At 40.6% G+C, this 17818-nt stretch overlaps 1 protein-coding gene across 2 annotated transcripts; it reads left to right on the plus strand.

The window, feature by feature from the left end:
* Nucleotides 1-677: 677 nt before the first annotated feature.
* parp1 (poly (ADP-ribose) polymerase 1) lies at nt 678-17565 on the plus strand. Of its 2 annotated transcripts, none has more exons than XM_034162289.1 (23): nt 678-901; nt 5662-5824; nt 6132-6244; nt 6411-6625; nt 9225-9315; nt 9386-9502; nt 9589-9765; nt 10325-10484; nt 10741-10881; nt 11038-11277; nt 11381-11446; nt 11527-11659; nt 12035-12230; nt 12321-12449; nt 12738-12821; nt 12990-13112; nt 13197-13325; nt 14091-14189; nt 14288-14440; nt 14554-14681; nt 16478-16539; nt 16701-16815; nt 16931-17565. In XM_034162289.1, exons 1-23 carry the CDS (start codon nt 779-781, stop codon nt 17010-17012), a joined length of 3039 nt encoding a protein of 1012 aa, XP_034018180.1. In that variant the 5' UTR covers nt 678-778; the 3' UTR covers nt 17013-17565. The 2 variants fall into 2 exon arrangements, with proteins under 2 accessions (XP_034018180.1, XP_034018181.1); XM_034162290.1 differs by having other exon boundaries at nt 11038-11256.
* The last annotated feature ends 253 nt before the right edge of the window (nt 17566-17818 follow it).

Raw genomic sequence — 17818 nt, forward strand, 5'->3', positions numbered from 1 at the left:
ATGTACGGAGGGAAAAATACATTCCATCATAAATTAATGCTTTGAACTAATTTGCCTTTTTTTTAGAAAGTGAGATGAAGCAAACACTGCTTTAAATAATGACGAATTTAACTCTTTATATGAATTAAAGTCATATTTTATAAAATGTTCTTTGTTTTAACTCCAGTTAAATGACATAAACTTTGTACTGATTTATGAGTCAAATGTGCAGAATATAACATGTATTATTTCATTAATACTAAATAAATTTAACTATTATGACTATTGATGGTTTGGTGGTTTTAGTGCTTCTCTTGACTTTATTTCAATAGATTTTAATTATAATTATATTTAATATCGTTGAGAAAGCGTCTGTCAGCCGATCTGCTCCACGCCTCGGACATCTTCTCCTTAATCGACTTCTCTTGACTCGATTAGTTCAGCTCGTCCTGCTGCTCCTTTACAGAGAAAATGTGTCACTCTGGCTCAAAGTAGTACATTATCTAAATATTACGTGTAGCTACTATGAAACATTACATTATGAATTACTATCTCGTCATATGCTATGATTATGTGAAAACACGACTTGACGTGTAATGTGAGCTTTGATTTGGTGGTTACAGGCGGTTTTGAGCGATCGTTTGTGGTGTTGAGAAACACGTATAGAGTGAGCGCTCTCCCCTGTGTTTGATCTGTGCAGGGACACGTGCGCGGGCTTCTGCGCTCTCTGCTCTGGTTGTTCGGATAAAGTTTTCCTCCGTGTCGCTTTTCTTTGGTTTGACATTATTGTTGCAGAATCATGGCTGACTCTCAAGAAGATAAACTTTACAGGGCGGAATACGCGAAAAGCAGCCGCGCGTCGTGTAAGAAGTGTAAAGATAACATCGCTAAAGACTCGCTGCGGATGGCTATCATGGTGCAGGTAATGTAGCTGCTAAACCTGCTAGCTAGCTATCTGCAGAGGGATTAACCTCCTTTACTCATTCCGTGGGATTACTAAACAGTTTGTGTGGACTCTACACATGTACCTTATTTAAAGTTTCAGATCAGCTGGTTTGGGCCTTTGTTTTCACAAAGAGCCTCTGCACGTGTTGGGCGCTGAGGATCCATTGATCAGAATTAATTCATAATTCATTTATTAGTGTGATTAAAAAGAGTGCAGTAGTACATAAAAAAAAGCACACCTCATGCATAAATAGAAATATAAAAAATGTCCACAAAATAAAATGGTCAGAAATATGAAAATTAGCTTAAGTTTTAAATAAAATCACATTTGGGGAGACAATCATATGACTTGGTAAATTAGAACAGAATCATGATTGGGACGGATTCCCACAGAGATTAAATTTACAGATTTTAGATTCATGAAATTGCCTCCAAATGTCTGTAAGTAAATATCAACTTAAAGGGGTCATATTATGAGAACCCATAGTTTTAGCAAGCTAATGTAGGTCCTCAGATGTCTTCCAAACAAATATTAAATAGACTAACTAAAAATACTTCTAATCCTGTAAATGAGAAGGACCTGTTGTGTGCTAAGCCCCCTCCATCATCAAAGATCAAAGGAAGTTGTTGGTTCATAATCACATTTGACTTCTGCTGACGTCATGTCATTTCATGTTTTACTTACTGATTGTCGGGCAGCACGGTGGATTAGTGGTTACCACTATTGTCTCACAGCGAGAAGGTCATGGGTTCAATTCCCACCTGTGGCCTTTCTGTGTGGAGTTTGCATGTTCTCCCCGTGTTTGCGTGGGTTTCCTCCAGATGCTCCGGTTTCCTCCCACATCCAAAGACATGCGGGTTAGGCGGATTGGAATCTTTAAATTGTCCGTGGGTGTGAATGTGTTTGTTTGTCTGTTTGTGGCCCTGTGACAGACTGGCGTCCTGTCCTGGGTGTACCCCGCCTCACACTCTGACTGCTGGGATTGGACGAAGCGGTTGAAGATGAGTGTGACTTACTAATTGTCCATTACAAATTTATTACGATTTCCTCTGCCACGACTTGACATTAAAACCTTAAGGCACCTGCAGTCAGGTGCTGAAGTTGCTCTAAAGTTGCTGCAACAACTGAGAATCATCACAACAACAAAACTTCACATCACTCTGATGTGTGACGCGTTGTTATTCATAAAATCTCAGTTCTGTTATCTCCGATCTATCCCAAACTGGATAACGCGGCAAGAGAATAGCCATTGCTATCATGGCTGGTTCTGTGTGAACTAGAATTTGTCTGTTTAAGAGATAAACGTAAAACAACTTCGCTTTAATTTTTGATGCATTATAGGAAAATGATAATGATCACATCTATTTTTGCAATTTTCACTTGTTCCTGCTATTTCATTGCAAAAAATACAAAACAAAATCCACCTAAAACTATCCAAACTTGCATTGCAATGTTCTTGAATAACTGCCAAAACATCATAAAATGCCAAGACATCACAGCAGCTTATATTATAAAAATTAGAAGTGAAAATAAACTGCATACCATGCAGGAAAGGTAAATATGTTGTATTAAATTGTACATTGCATTTGAGCATCAAAATTCATCAAATGACAAGGGGACTGATCTAACCGTCAAGTCAACTGTGAACGAGAACAGTTTTTCCATCTTTCTCCTGTAGTTTGTGTGGGGGCGTGTCCCACAGAGGGAGCACAGACCAGCTCAGTGGTTTCTATCAGACTGAGCAGGAGTCTGTGCCATATGTCACAAAATGCTGAAATAACTCTGAGTATGTCTCATAAAACGACAACAGTGTTAATGGTAAAAAGTGCAGAAACCCCCTCCAGACAGGCTCAGGGTGCCATATTTTTTTTTTTTTTTTTTATTTTTTATTTATTTATTTATTTTTTGCACAAGCTTTAAAGCTTTACCCTTCTGTTTTTTTAGACTGTAGCTGGGTTGCATGTAATTCACAGGTGTGCAGTATAGTAGAGGTTTCTGTCTGAATGTTGGGTTTTAGAGATTAAGGTTCAGTCAGGTGATAGCAGCATCATCCTGCAGAAAATGCTGACTATGAACCTCGTTTAGTTAACAAACCGATACCTGGACATTGATTTTGATTGCATTTGCATGACTGCTGACTAGGGATGGGTATCGAGAACCAGTTCCTTTCGGGTATCGTTAAGAAATGATTCGATCCACCGACATCAATAACCTTTTTACTTAACGATTCCCTTATCGGTCCTTCAGAGTGGCCGTTGTTTTTGGGGGGTGTTTGTCAGGAAAATTATAATTTCTCTACATTGATTACAGACCCTGCAGTGGGTCTGTAATCAACTTTTCTGCAGCGCGGCTTTGCTTTGAACCTTGAACCAATCCAAGCAGTGATTCGCAGGTCGAAGCAGTGCTTTGATCATTGCTTCGTTGATTAATTTTTTTCTTTCGCTTTCCCCCGCTAAAACCCTAAAGAGCATATGGCTGTGAGTATTATTTACCTTTTTTATGTTAAACCGACCTGTTATGGTCTTCTGAAACAGTTGATAGATGTATTTTATAACTTAAAAACGGGACTGATGCTAACATGTTAGCATGTCTATGGCATTTTCAATGTTAAGTTAGCATTAAGCAGTTGCAGCTGTCAAGCATTTGTTGTCATAAAAGAGTCAAATGTATTACAAATTGTAAAATTTTTTAAATTTATTTTTGTTTATATATTAATAATAGCAAGCACAACAATAATAGTAATAATAACTAATCTAATGATTATATGCAATTTTAGAGAAAGAGACAAAAAGAACCTGAATAAAAACACAACAGAAAATACAAAACCAACTAACAATGAACATACATCAATAAATAAATACATACATACAGAAATAAATGTTTCCTGTGAACACCTAGTGACTCTTCCACCTCCATTTCATCCCTGTCTTATTTAAGTTTAATGACAGTTTGTTTCGGTCAAACCATATTTTCAATGTGTTAATTTCTTCAGTGATTTCCTCCAGAACTATCTGCCAAACTAGAAAACGGCTACATCCTGGTAAGAGCAGAATACTACTGGAATGAATTTGAATAAGGAAAGGTTTTTTTCTCACTAAATGGATGCTGCACTCACTGCAGTTTATTGTCTGGAATAGTCCCAGATTGCATTTCAGAGCTTCTAGAATTCAAACATTTTCGTGCAGGTGGTGTTGGGGGGTAATTTTGGGATTCAGCTTTTTTTGTTTTTCACTTTCATCCCTGAATATGTGAAATCGTGAGTCACTTTTGTGCAGATTAAAGTTACTAACTGGGACTCCTGTCTTGTTGGGAGAAAGAAACGAGAATCGTCCTCCGTTGTGTTCACACAGCTCCAAACGCTGTGCGGCTGTCTGCCGAGTCAAGTTAGAATGATAGAAGCCAGTCGGAATTAATAACTTCAAAATGAAATACCATTTTGTTTGTTTTTATTTATGTCCAGAGATCAAGGATACAGTGACCAATTTCATATTTATTTATACTCAACAAAAATATAAACGCAACACTTTTGGTTTTGCTCCAATTTTGTATGAGATGAACTCAAAGATCTAAAACTTTTTCCACATACACAATATCACCATTTCCCTCAAATATTGTTCACAAACCAGTCTAAATCTGTGATAGTGAGCACTTCTCCTTTGCTGAGATAATCCATCCCACCTCACAGGTGTGCCATATCAGGATGCTGATTAGACACCATGATTAGTGCACAGGTGTGCCTTAGACTGCCCACAATAAAAGGCCACTCTGAAAGGTGCAGTTTTGTTTTATTGGGGGGGGGATACCAGTCAGTATCTGGTGTGACCACCATTTGCCTCATGCAGTGCAACACATCTCCTTCGCATCATCCGTGAAGAGAACACCTCTCCAACGTGCCAAACACCAGCGAATGTGAGCATTTGCCCACTCAAGTCGGTTACGACGACGAACTGGAGTCAGGTCGAGACCCCGATGAGGATGACGAGCATGCAGATGAGCTTCCCTGAGACGGTTTCTGACAGTTTGTGCAAAATTTCTTTGGTTATGCAAACCGATTGTTCCAGCAGCTGTCCGAGTGGCTGGTCTCAGACGATCTTGGAGGTGAACATGCTGGATGTGGAGGTCCTGGGCTGGTGTGGTTACACGTGGTCTGGTTACACGTGTCAGCATGCCAATTGCACGCTTCCTCAAATCTTGCGACATCTGTGGCATTGTGCTGTGTGATAAAACTGCACCTTTCAGAGTGGCCTTTTATTGTGGGCAGTCTAAGGCACACCTGTGCACTAATCATGGTGTCTAATCAGCATCTAGGATATGGCACACCTGTGAGGTGGGATGGATTATCTCAGCAAAGGAGAAGTGCTCACTATCACAGATTTAGACTGGTTTGTGAACAATATTTGAGAGAAATGGTGATATTGTGTATGTGGAAAAAGTTTTAGATCTTTGAGTTCATCTCATACAAAATGGGAGCAAAACCAAAAGTGTTGCGTTTATATTTTTGTTGAGTGTACTTTAAGACGTAAAGAAATACATAGAAATCCTGTAAAGCCTACTTTTAGTACAAAATTCACAAGAGGTATCATAAGGGAATCGATAAGGAATCGGATTGATAAGCAGAATCGATAATGGCATTGATATCAATAAAATCTTATCAATACCCATCCCTACTGCTGACACAAGTGCTTTACTGTAAACCCACTGTGCCCATTGCTGCATTTATTTTGTTCATCTTTTAGTCACCAATGTTTGATGGGAAGGTGCCACACTGGCACCACTTCTCTTGCTTCTGGCTGCGAGCAGCAGCCCAGTCCACCGCTGATATTGCTGGATTTTCTGATCTCCGCTGGGAGGACCAGGAGAAGGTGAAAAAGGCCATTGAAAGTGGCGGCTCTGTAGCAGGTCAGCACTTGGATTAGTGGTCGACTTGTGAAAATGTTGGAATGTGTGCAGTTGTAGTGTCTTTGCAGTTTTTTCTGTTATAAATAAAATAAACTGTACTCAAGAGTTGAGTTAAGTTTTCCTGGTGTGACTGCAGTACAGCTGCACTTCTGCTTTCTTTATAAAATATCTTTTGAATTATTTGTTGTGTTGTCCATTTTTAGCAGTGAAAACTTTGAAATTAATCTATATAATATTGCTTCTGCATTCCAAATAATGAGTGAAAATTCATTGCTTAACATTCAAAATTTCTTAATTTTTAATTTAGGAAAAGGTCAAAAAGGTGGAGCTAAAGGGGAGAAAACACTGAACGAGTTTGCAGTGGAATACGCCAAATCAAACCGCAGCACGTGCAAAGGCTGTGCACAGAAAATCGAAAAGGTGAATATCAACTTTATTTGCAAAAACAATAATTTATACTCACAATTACAGAACTCCATCACCTGTTTAAGGTAAAATTACAAACTTACTCTTAAATCTAAATGTAAAAATAATCTCTGAAGTAATTTATCCTGAAATGCTAACATGGTTCTGATCTGCCCTCCAGGATCAGATCCGCGTGTCCAAGAAAGCTGTGGATCCAGAGAAGCCCCAGCTGGGCCTGATAGACCGCTGGTACCACACGGCCTGTTTTGTGAGTAACAGGGAGGAACTGATGTTTAAGCCCGAATACAGTGCTGCCCAGCTGAAGGGATTCAACACATTACGGGCCGAAGACCAGCAGGACCTGAAAAAGAGGCTTCCTGCTGTCAAATCTGAAGGGTGAGAAAAACAATGCAAATACTCTGCAATGAAGTTTGGAAACCGATAACTGGTTGACAAAGGAAATGACTTTTTTTTGTTGTTGTTGATGATTGGTTAATCCTCCACTCATTTAATTTTCTTTCTTTTTTTAATGAAAAAAAATACATGGCACTCAGAGAGCACATACCTCTGCCAAGGTCACATGAATATGCTTCAGATTTAAAAAAATATATAATTTTTTTTTTTTTCCCCTTTTTAGAGCATTATCCATCTGCTCCCCAAATTTCATCAACATTCTCTCACAACATTTTGCATTAAATGTTGCTATAAGCCCAGTGTTCTTCTGGATTTCAGTACCAGCAGATATTCTGGATCACCTCCAAAATTCACTCACTTATATTTTCCAGAACATTATCGACCTTCTCAACAGGTTACGTTCAAATCCATTCGCTGCTTTTGAAGTCGTCCTGCTAAGAGACAAGTGCAAATGAAAATGTTGCCATGCAGCACTTTGGTTTGTGATTGATGGTGAAAAGTATTTAAAGATGTTGTTTAGACAAATGGGAAGGGACGTGATAGGATAACAACAATGAAAGAGGATCACAAAGATGAGAAAATAGTCGAGGCTTTTCCCTGACGATGCTTCTGTAATACGATCCGTTCTATGAGGACGGGCTGTTTCGTCCCGTCAGAAGTGTGCTCCAGTGATGCAAGCAAACATGTTGAAATGTTTACATGGGGCTCATACATGTTCACTGAGAAGAAGATTCCACTTTAATCATTACAATAATTAAATGAGCCTTTAAGGTGGGGGGAAAAAAACTGTTTTGTTTTGTTGTTTTTTTTAAGTGAAGTTTTTCGTTGGGGGATATCAGCAGAAGTCAACTGAAATGTCTGAATTCTGTTGGTAGCTTTCAGGCGTTTACCGATGTTAACTGCTGAGGACTGTTGGGTGTTTTGCATGGTCGCTGTTTCCTTTCACTTCTCACCGGAACGCCCACTGGGAGCTCTTTTTGTGTCTGACTCTCCTACGGCATAAAAACATGGTCCTGAAGGTGTCTCTGAAAGCTGTCATTGTGAAGGCATACAGGAAGGGGTTGACAGCCGAGTTGGCATGTGACAGGATGATGGTCGTGAGCAGCAGCTCTAGCGGCACGTAGCACTGCGGGCAGAGCAGCAGGAAGCAGTTGATGGTGTCCAGTGGGACCCAGCAGACTGTAAAGATGAAAAGAACCAAGAAAAGAGAAGTAGCTGTCTTGATCTCCTGGCGCATACTTGCCGCAGCCCTCAATTGGCCCTCCTCTCCACCAGCATGTTCAGATGCAATGCGTCGCACCTGCTGCTTGACGGTGGCAAGAATTCGAGCGTAGATGATGTACATGATCACCAGGGGCACCAACAAGCAAGTAAAGAAGATGAAATAGACAATGTAGGTCATGTCCACTACTAAGACAAAGAAACAGTAGCCTGATTGTGGTGGAGCCTGGTGCCAGCCCATCAGCGGCACCAGGCCGATGAGTACGGCCAGCAGCCACATGGCGAGGATCATGATCATGGCATTGCGAGGCATCATCAGTACCTGATGGCGGAAAGGCATGAAGATTGCTATATAACGCTCAACAGCCACTGCTAACAGGCTAAAGATGGAACTCTGTGCAAACATTAACAAAACACTTAGCATGAGCAGACACAGGTGGAAGTTGTGGCGAGGCATGCCGAGGTCGGTCAGGATGGCAAAAGGAATGGCGATCAAGCCCATGCAGATGTCGGCTACTGCAAGTGACACCAGGAAGTAGTTGGTAACTGTACGCAACTTGCGGTTGAGACCCACAGCAATGCAGACCAGCAGGTTGCCACTCGTGGACAGAAAGGCGATGACGATCTCAACAACCATGTAGGCCACATTAGGAGAACCCACCAAGTTGACAGGTGGAGTGGAATTTGAGTTCCAGAAAGAAGACAACGAATGGGAGAAGTTTCCAATTTGGTGGAGTGCGGACACGTTCATCTGTGCGTGGTTGTTTTCTAACGATGTCCTAAAGGGAAACAAAAGATCCAACTTACAATGGCTTTAACGTTGGAGTTGATTTCAAATCTTTTTTTTAATACTCATCTTCTATAATATAAATGCAGTAAAATTACTCACCGGTAAAATCAGATTCTTTGACAGAAATCCGGATGATAGTCTTCCGTTTCTCCTCACATTAATGAATCCATCAGTACTTCTTCCTGTTTTATAGAATTCCCTTTGTCCCTTTTTGATGTCACTTGTTTCTGCAGTCCAGAGATTGATGTCTGGTCATTATCTAAAGTGTGCCTGACCAGTTACCTGAGATAATCTCATGGGTACCAGATTAAATTTTTGTTGGCGTTGGGGCAGGGTGAATGTTATTAGTGCTGACCCCTGGGAACATGGAGTCGTGTCCCAGCTTGTAGCTGTGGGTGTCAATTATCTGATGGAGACTTAATGAATCGACTTAATGACTAAAGGTGTCAGATGCAGACTTGTTTATGATCTTGTTTGGTGTCTTGGGTGCCTTTTGTCCTCATTTACGAGAGAAGACAAAAACAAAAAGTTTGGAAGAGATCCATCCTGAACTTTTGTTTGCTTTGACAGGAAGCGGAAAGGCGACCAGGTTGATGGAGTATCAAAGAAACAAAAGAAGGAGGAAGAAGCTGAGCAGAAAAAGCTGGAAGAGCAGCTGAAGGTATTTTTGTTTCTAATTTGTGTTTTAGGGATGAATGGTTGAAGTTTGTTCAATAAAAGTGTTCCTGCAGAGCCAAAGCCAGCTGATATGGGGAATCAAGGACAAACTGAGAAAGTCTTGTTCAATCAACGATATGAAGGAGCTGCTGATTGCAAATAATCAAGATGTTCCGTCTGGAGAGTCCAACGTGAGAAGGCATCATTTTTAGAGTTTCTGAGTTTGTAAATGTCGATCTGGTTCTTTTCAATCCTGATGTTTGCCTTTGATTAACAGGTAGTTGACAGTCTGGCCGATGGCATGGCCTTTGGAGCTCTCAAGCCGTGTATGGAGTGCCAGGGCCAGCTGGTGTTCAAGGGGGACGCTTATTACTGCACAGGGGACATCTCAGCCTGGACAAAATGTGTATTTAAAACCAAGACACCCCTGCGAGCAGACTGGGTCACACCTAAGGTAAGGAGACTGAAACCACAGACTGCCTCACTATTTCACAGGGTTCTGTAGGGGTGTAGGCCTGCATGAGTCCGCGTAGTATGACTGCATTCATCTCAATACCAAATAATGACCCTAAAGGTGCCTTTGTTGTTTTGAAAATTTCTTGTTGGTTGGTAATAAGCAGCAGTGGCCTGAGGGGGACCAACCCTTGACTTTAGAAATGAAAGAAACTAACAAGCTCATTTCAAGTGGCATGTAAGTTTAAAACCACACAGATGTTCAGAGACAGAAGGAAGACGTGTCTGGTTTGGATACGTTCATAAAAAAAAGAAAAAAGTGGCCATGTTATTTGTTTTTCTACATAACAGCTGTGAAACAATCAAAAAAATAACACTTCTCTGGTTTAGTACAGTTCTGTGAAGGTTCTGTTTGTTTCTCTCACCTGCTCATAAATACATAATCCATCCAGTAGGTGGCAGGCAATTCTGCGGGATAATTAATTAAGCAACAAAAATCTGTGCTTGCATTAAGAAACCGGATTTCTTACATCTACTCAAATTATGACTTGTCTTTTCAGGAATTTCATGAAGTTCCATTCCTGAAAAAATTCAAATTCAAGCGACAGGATCGGCTGTTCCCGAAGGATGTTCCTGCTCAAACTGTGACGGCAGTCAAAGCCGAGCCGACAGCGAGTGCGTCCAGTGCCCCCCTGGAACCGCTGCCAGAGGTTCCTGCCGGTCAGTGAAAAATAAACCTCTGGAACTATTATCAGTGTGTTTGTCCGTTTCTTTGATGTACTCTGTCAGACTCTGGAATCCCAGCAGGAATCTGTGAGATTTGGAATATTATTCCACAGTAAAAATGGTGTGTGTGTGTGTGTGTGTGTGTGTTTTTTTTAAATGAATACTGTTATAGTTGTAATGTATAAAACATCAGACTATTACATCTTTGTTGTGTTGTTACTGAAGCTGACTTTGTGTTTTTGTGGAGCAGACAAACCTCTTACTGGGATGAAAGTGTTGACGGTGGGAAAGCTGTCCAAAAACAAAGATGAAATCAAAGCAGCAGTCGAGGAACTGGGTGGAAAGATCACCGGCACAGCCAATAAGGCATCTCTCTGCATCAGCACCAAGAGTGAGTCATCCAACCAGGACTTAAAATACTTTAGGATGTGGGTCTGCGACAGCAGCCGGTTATTGAATTAATATTAAAATGTAAAACATCTTCATAATTAGGGCAGCGTGCTCTTCCCAGTGTTTAATGTTTCATTTGTGACTCATGTTTTTGCAGAGGATGTGGAGAAGATGAATAAGAAAATGGAGGAAGTGCGAGATGCTGGTGTGCGTGTGGTGGCTGAAGATTTTCTTACAGACCTTAAATCATCAGGCAAAGCTCTCCAGGAACTGGTCTCCCTGCATGCAGTCTCACCTTGGGGGGCAGAGGTCAAACTGGAGTCCAGCGTTCCATCGGTGGCCTCTAAATCTGGAGCAGTGGCCTCCAAGAGCTCAGGCAGGGTGAAGGAGGAAGAAGGTAAAGACCTTGTTTCATGTGCTGTAGATGTCACTGCTGTTCCTGCTTTTTGCAGGATTTTCTTCAGAGAACTTGTGAGAGTGTTTCATCACCTCTTTTACAGGTGCAGCCAAAGCAAAGAAGATGAAGCTCACAGTCAAAGGAGGAGCTGCTGTGGATCCAGCTTCAGGCAGGAATAAAATGATCTTATTCTGGCAAATCTGAGAGTAATCTTAAGCACAGTGCACGCAATCATTTCGATGTCTTTAGGTCTGGAAAACAGTGCACACGTCCTGGAGCAGAATGGGAAGATGTACAGTGCCACACTGGGCCTGGTGGACATCATAAGAGGAACAAACTCCTACTATAAACTGCAGCTGCTGGAGGACGATGTGCATAAACGGTTTGTGGTGGTTCTAAATTTATTCATGAATAAGACTTTTGAAGAAGTGCTGATCTGATGAGCAGTCATTTTCAGTTCTTGTTATTGTGCTGTCAGGTTATTCAAGGGCAGTGATGGATATCCGGTGGAACATCAGATAAGCACCTCATTAATTCACGAGCCGCAAAAGACGTTACAGAGTTTCTAACGTATGATTTGACTGTAGCACCTCCAGATTCAAACCACAACTATAACGCTTTGGGTTCTTTCATCCTCTGTGATTATAGTTGATTCAATTTTTGAGACCAAATTTAGAGTTTCCATTTTGAAGCTGGATGCTGTGAGGTGATGTGACACCATGGTTACCGTAAACATGCTCGCACCGCTCCTCTGTAGGTACTGGGTGTTTCGGTCCTGGGGCAGAGTCGGGACCACCATTGGTGGTGACAAGCTGGACAAGTTTCATGACAAGAATTCCGCCATGGACAATTTCCTGGGTGTTTACAAGGAGAAGACTGGCAACAACTGGGACTCCTCCAACTTCATCAAATATCCCAACAAGTTCTATCCCCTGGAGATCGACTATGGGCAGGTGCACAAGCTAAAAACTACGCAAACAGGTGCTCTGTGTTTGCCTTCCAGGCTCAGTTTATTTCATGGTTGAGTTTGTGTTGTTCGGCAGGATGAAGAAGCAGTGAAGAAGCTGACAGCCTCTGCTGGCACCAAGTCCAAGCTGGCAAAACCCGTGCAGGGTCTTATCAAGATGATCTTTGATGTGGAGAGTATGAAGAAAGCTATGGTGGAGTTTGAGGTATACTTAAAGAGAGGAAGAACACTCCAGAGTTTTTTGTTTTGATTATAATATTCTTTGATGTCTTTGTTGGACAGATGATGAAAATGTTTGGCAACATTTCAGAAATAGATAAGAAACACACACAGAAACAACAGCACATTGATTGTGCAGTTACAAAAATAGTAGCAGCTGTAAAATACTCTGAAAACAGGGTAGGAATATAAGATTATATATCATGCTGCATTTTTATATCATTATTATAATGAACAGGTGTGTGTGTGTGTGTGTCTGGTCTCTGGTCCATAGATTGATCTCCAGAAGATGCCTCTTGGAAAGCTGAGTAAGAGACAGATCCAGAGTGCCTATACAATCCTCACTGAAGTGCAGCAGGTCAGGAATTAAAAATAAATAAATTGCACCACCTCTAAGACCGTTTCACTTTTAATCTTTGTTTTTCTGTGTCCTCTTCATGTATATGACTTTCTGTAAATTAATTGTGATGGAGTTCTAAGAGGCTCCAACTTATCGGTCATCTGACAGATTTTTACGCCTTCGTAGGCCGTGTCAGACTGCGTCCCTGAAGCTCAGATTGTTGATCTCTCTAATCGCTTCTACACGCTGATACCTCATGACTTCGGCATGAAGAAACCGCCGCTGCTTAACAGTCTGGATTACATTCAGGTGAGGATTCACACGCTGCATGCTCTGTCCGCTGTCAGGCCAGTGAAGGATTTCACAGTGGATGTCATAACCTGCATCGTCTAGGCCAAAGTGGAGATGCTGGACAACCTGTTGGACATTGAAGTAGCTTACAGCCTGTTGAGAGGCGGAGCCCAGGACAATGAGCACGATCCCATCGACATCAACTATGAGAAACTCAAGACCCAGATTGCGGTGAGGACTAACTTCTAAAGTAAGAACAGTTTCCAGTTGGGTGATTTTATGTCATAGATTCAGGTTGTATTTGACAGATTTTGTGATACAAGTGATCATATTAATTTCTCAATAAATGTGGAGCTTTTTAAAATTATTATTATTTCTTGGTAAAGTGTTTTGAAAATACTTAAAATAATCAGTCATCACTTGTTCCTCTGCTGAAAGACAGATTCACATTCCTGCTGATGAAGATATTAAATTGTCTAATTTAATCATCTGAAATCCAGTAAAAAAAAAAAAAAAAAGACAGATTCACATTCCTGCTGATGAAGATATTAAATTGTCTAATTTAATCATCTGAAATCCAGTAAAAAAAAAAAAAAAAGACAGATTCACATTCCTGCTGATGAAGATATTAAATTGTCTAATTTAATCATCTGAAATCCAGTAAAAAAAAAAAGTTTTTTTTTTTTTTTTTAAGCAGGTTAGCCAAACAGTTAACATACCTGGTTTAACTTGGTTAAACTCTTAAATCACTAAAGCTACATTAAAGAAGACTCGCTTACTGTGTAAACATGTTTAAAAACCCAGATTGTTTTCTTTATTTTGCTGAGATTAAATCAAGTTTAAACCATTTTGACATTCCTGGATGTTGTAAAAATAATTTCTCTGAGCAGAAAATGCTCAGAAAAATTGTTTTTTTTCCCCACTTGAATAATGATCTAAAATATTATTTGACAAAAATCATAGATGTCATTTTTCTGTGATGTCTGTGTCTTGCAGGTTGTTGACAAAACCACAGATGAGGCAGAGGTCATTTTGCAGTACGTTAAGAATACTCACGCTGCTACGCACAACACGTACACGCTGGAAGTGCAAGACGTAAGTTTGGAAAAGCAACCATTTTTTGATGCTTGTATAAAGTCTGCAGTTTATTGTTGATCTGGGTTTTCTTCTGTGGTCGTTGACTTTTCTTTTAGATCTTTAAAATTGTTCGTGAAGGAGAACACCAGCGTTACCGACCGTTCGAGGAGCTACACAATCGCCAGCTCCTGTGGCACGGGTCGCGTACCACCAACTACGCTGGTATCCTGTCTCAGGGTCTCCGCATTGCCCCCCCAGAGGCCCCAGTGGTGAGTCGTGTTTGCTGGAATCCATTTTGATGAGATTTGATGACTTTTTTTTAATGGACTTCTTTATGTTGAGTCATTTACGGCACTTTATTTTCATGTGTTTTTATCTTCAGACTGGCTACATGTTTGGCAAAGGTGTTTATTTTGCTGACATGGTGTCCAAAAGCGCCAACTACTGCCACACCTCTCAGTCAGACCCTGTCGGCCTCATCCTATTGGCTGAGGTGGCCCTCGGCAACATGTGAGTGAAAAATTGTTCTTGGTTGCCATGGTTTTGGCACCATATTTGACAAAATACTCCTGCTCCAGGTTTCTTCACATAGGGGGCATGGCAAACTGCCCCTCTATATTTAAAGTACAAAAACAGGTTGCATCTTAAATACTTGGAGTACAGTAGTGTTCAGAATAATAATAGTGCTATGTGACTTAAAAGATTAATCCAGGTTTTGAGTATATTTCTTATTGTTACATGGGAACAAGGTACCAGTCGATTCAGTAGATTCTCACAAATCCAACAAGACCAAGCATTCATGATATGCACACTCTTAAGGCTGTGAAATTGGGCTATTAGTAAAAAAAAAAAGTAGAAAAGGGGGGGTTCACAATAATAGTAGCATCTGCTGTTGACGCTACAAACTCAAAACTATTATGTTCAAACTGCTTTCTTAACAGTCCTGTGAATCACTAAACTAGTATTTAGTTGTATAACCACAGTTTTTCATGATTTCTTCACATCTGTGAGGCATTAATTTTGTTGGTTTGGAACCAAGATTTTGCTGGTTTACTAGTGTGCTTGGGGTCATTGTGTTGTTGAAACACCCATTTCAAGGGTATGTCCTCTTCAGCATAAGGCAACATGACCTCTTCAAGTATTTTGACATATCCAAACTGATCCATGATACCTGGTATGCGATATATAGGCCCAACACCATAGTAGGAGAAACATGCCCATATCATGATGCTTGCACCACCATGCTTCACTGTCTTCACTGTGAACTGTGGCTTGAATTCAGAGTTTGGGGGTCGTCTCACAAACTGTCTGCAGCCCTTGGACCCAAAAAGAACAATTTTACTCTCATCAGTCCACATAATATTCCTCCATTTCTCTTTAGGCCAGTTGATGTGTTCTTTGGCAAATTGTAACCTCTTCTGCACATGTCTTTTATTTAACAGAGGGACTTTGCGGGGGATTCTTGCAAATAAATTAGCTTCACACAGGTGTCTTCTAACTGTCACAGCACTTACAGGTAACTCCAGACTGTCTTTGATCATCCTGGAGCTGATCAGTGGGTGAGCCTTTGCCATTCTGGTTATTCTTCTATACATTTTGATGGTTTTCCGTTTTCTTCCACGCGTCTCTGGTTTTTTTGTCCATTTTAAAGCATTGGAGATCATTGTAGATGAACAGCCTATAATTTTTTGCACCTGCGTATAAGTTTTCCCCTCTCCAATCAACTTTTTAATCAAACTACGCTGTTCTTCTGACCAATGTCTTGAACGTCCCATTTTCCTCAGGCTTTCAAAGAGAAAAGCATGTTCAACAGGTGCTGGCTTCATCCTTAAATAGGGGGACACCTGATTCACACCTGTTTGTTCCACAAAATTGACAAACTCACTGACTGAATGCCACACTACTATTATTGTGAAAAGCCCCTTTTCTACTTTTTTTTACTAATATCCCAATTTCATAGCCTTAAGAGTGTGCATATCATGAATGCGTGGTCTTGTTGGATTTGTGAGAATCTACTGAATCTACTGGTACCTTGTTTCCCATGTAACAATAAGAAATATACTCAAAACCTGGATTAATCTTTTTAGTCACATAGCACGACTATTATTCTGAACACTACTGTATATGTTTCTGTATATGTATTTGTTTATTGTGCATCATCTTGGTGTCTCCTTCAGTATACGTATGAACTGAATAAGTCCAGTTGCTGTTGAGTAAACATCGAGATATCTTCTATTTCCATAATGGAGAAACTTTGACGTGCATTTCATAATGAAAATTCACGTGCACCTTCCTCATCGTTACAGGCACGAATTAAAGAAGGCGTCCCACATTACCAAATTACCAAAAGGCAAACACAGCGTGAAAGGTGAGAAACACCACATATTTCTGGTTCAGCGAACTGAAATGGATTTTTTCTTGAAGATGTTTCGTATTGTGCAGGAAAACAGCACAGGGTATTTGGTTCCTAAGGTGCATTTCTTAATTTTGTCTCATGCATTAAATGTGTGTATTTTTGTGTGTTTGTAGGTTTGGGTCGGACTGCCCCTGATCCAAGTGATGCCGGCACTTTAGAAGGGGTGCAAGTACCTCTGGGGAAAGGAGTCCATACTAACATTGATGATACAAGTCTACTGTACAACGAGTATCCTTTGACAGTTCACCTCCTGGTTCAAGAGTTTTAGTACTTCAGACATGAAAGTATTACTTTTTCCAGGTTGCTGTGGGTGACCTCGGTTTTCCTTAACTTGCTCCTCCAGGTACATCGTGTATGACGTAGCACAGGTCAAAATGAAGTATCTCCTGAAGATCAAGTTTAACTACCAGACGTCCCTGTGGTGAGGAGAGCCTCAGCTGCCTTCAGTCAATACAAAGACCACGGTTGCCTCCAAAACTCTGGCCTTCATTCTCTGCAGTCGAGAAGAGCAGTGCTGTTACACCGTGCTTTGCAGTAGTCAGTAGAAACCTTTACTTTGTCTTCCAAATTGTTGACATTAGCTGCTAGGATCCGTACTTCAGACTTTCTCGCTAGGCTGTGATAGATCTCGGTAAGGTTTAGCAATGAAAATCAGTCAGGGAGGCCATCTCTGTCCGTGGCAGGACGGACTTTGTCATGTTGACGGTTAATAAATAGTTCATAATACTGTGCAGGCATAGAACGTTGTGAATTAAGATGCATGGTTCTGGATATAGTTTGACGGGATTCTCCACTAATGAAACGGTAAACACGTGGTTGACTCGTAGTTTGGGGTCAGAGTGTCTTCACATGTACATATGTGTGTTTTGGTCTTTGCTCCTCTGTCTTCTTGGGTGAAATTTTAAAAACTGCTCCTGTCATGTATTCTGTAAAAGAAATGCCGCCCGTTTGATACTGTACATTTTTCTTTTGTTTGTTCCTCAAATTACAAAATAAAGCATTCAACATTGCTGAAAAGAATAATAAAAAAAAAAGCTTTAAAGTTGAGTTGAATTTTGTTATAACCTGGTCTATAAAAATTGAAGCGGTTTGCCAGCACCCGAGCGCAACTCTACTAATGGTGCGCAAAATGTTGGGATCTCATCTCCTTTTTAAATCTCCGTAGGTCATTGTGTCAATATTTTGGGATATTTCTTGCACAGATTTCTCTATTTGGGAAGACATTAAGTTG

Source organism: Thalassophryne amazonica, chromosome 21, assembly GCF_902500255.1.
Source record: "Thalassophryne amazonica chromosome 21, fThaAma1.1, whole genome shotgun sequence".
Lineage (NCBI taxonomy): Eukaryota > Metazoa > Chordata > Actinopteri > Batrachoidiformes > Batrachoididae > Thalassophryne > Thalassophryne amazonica.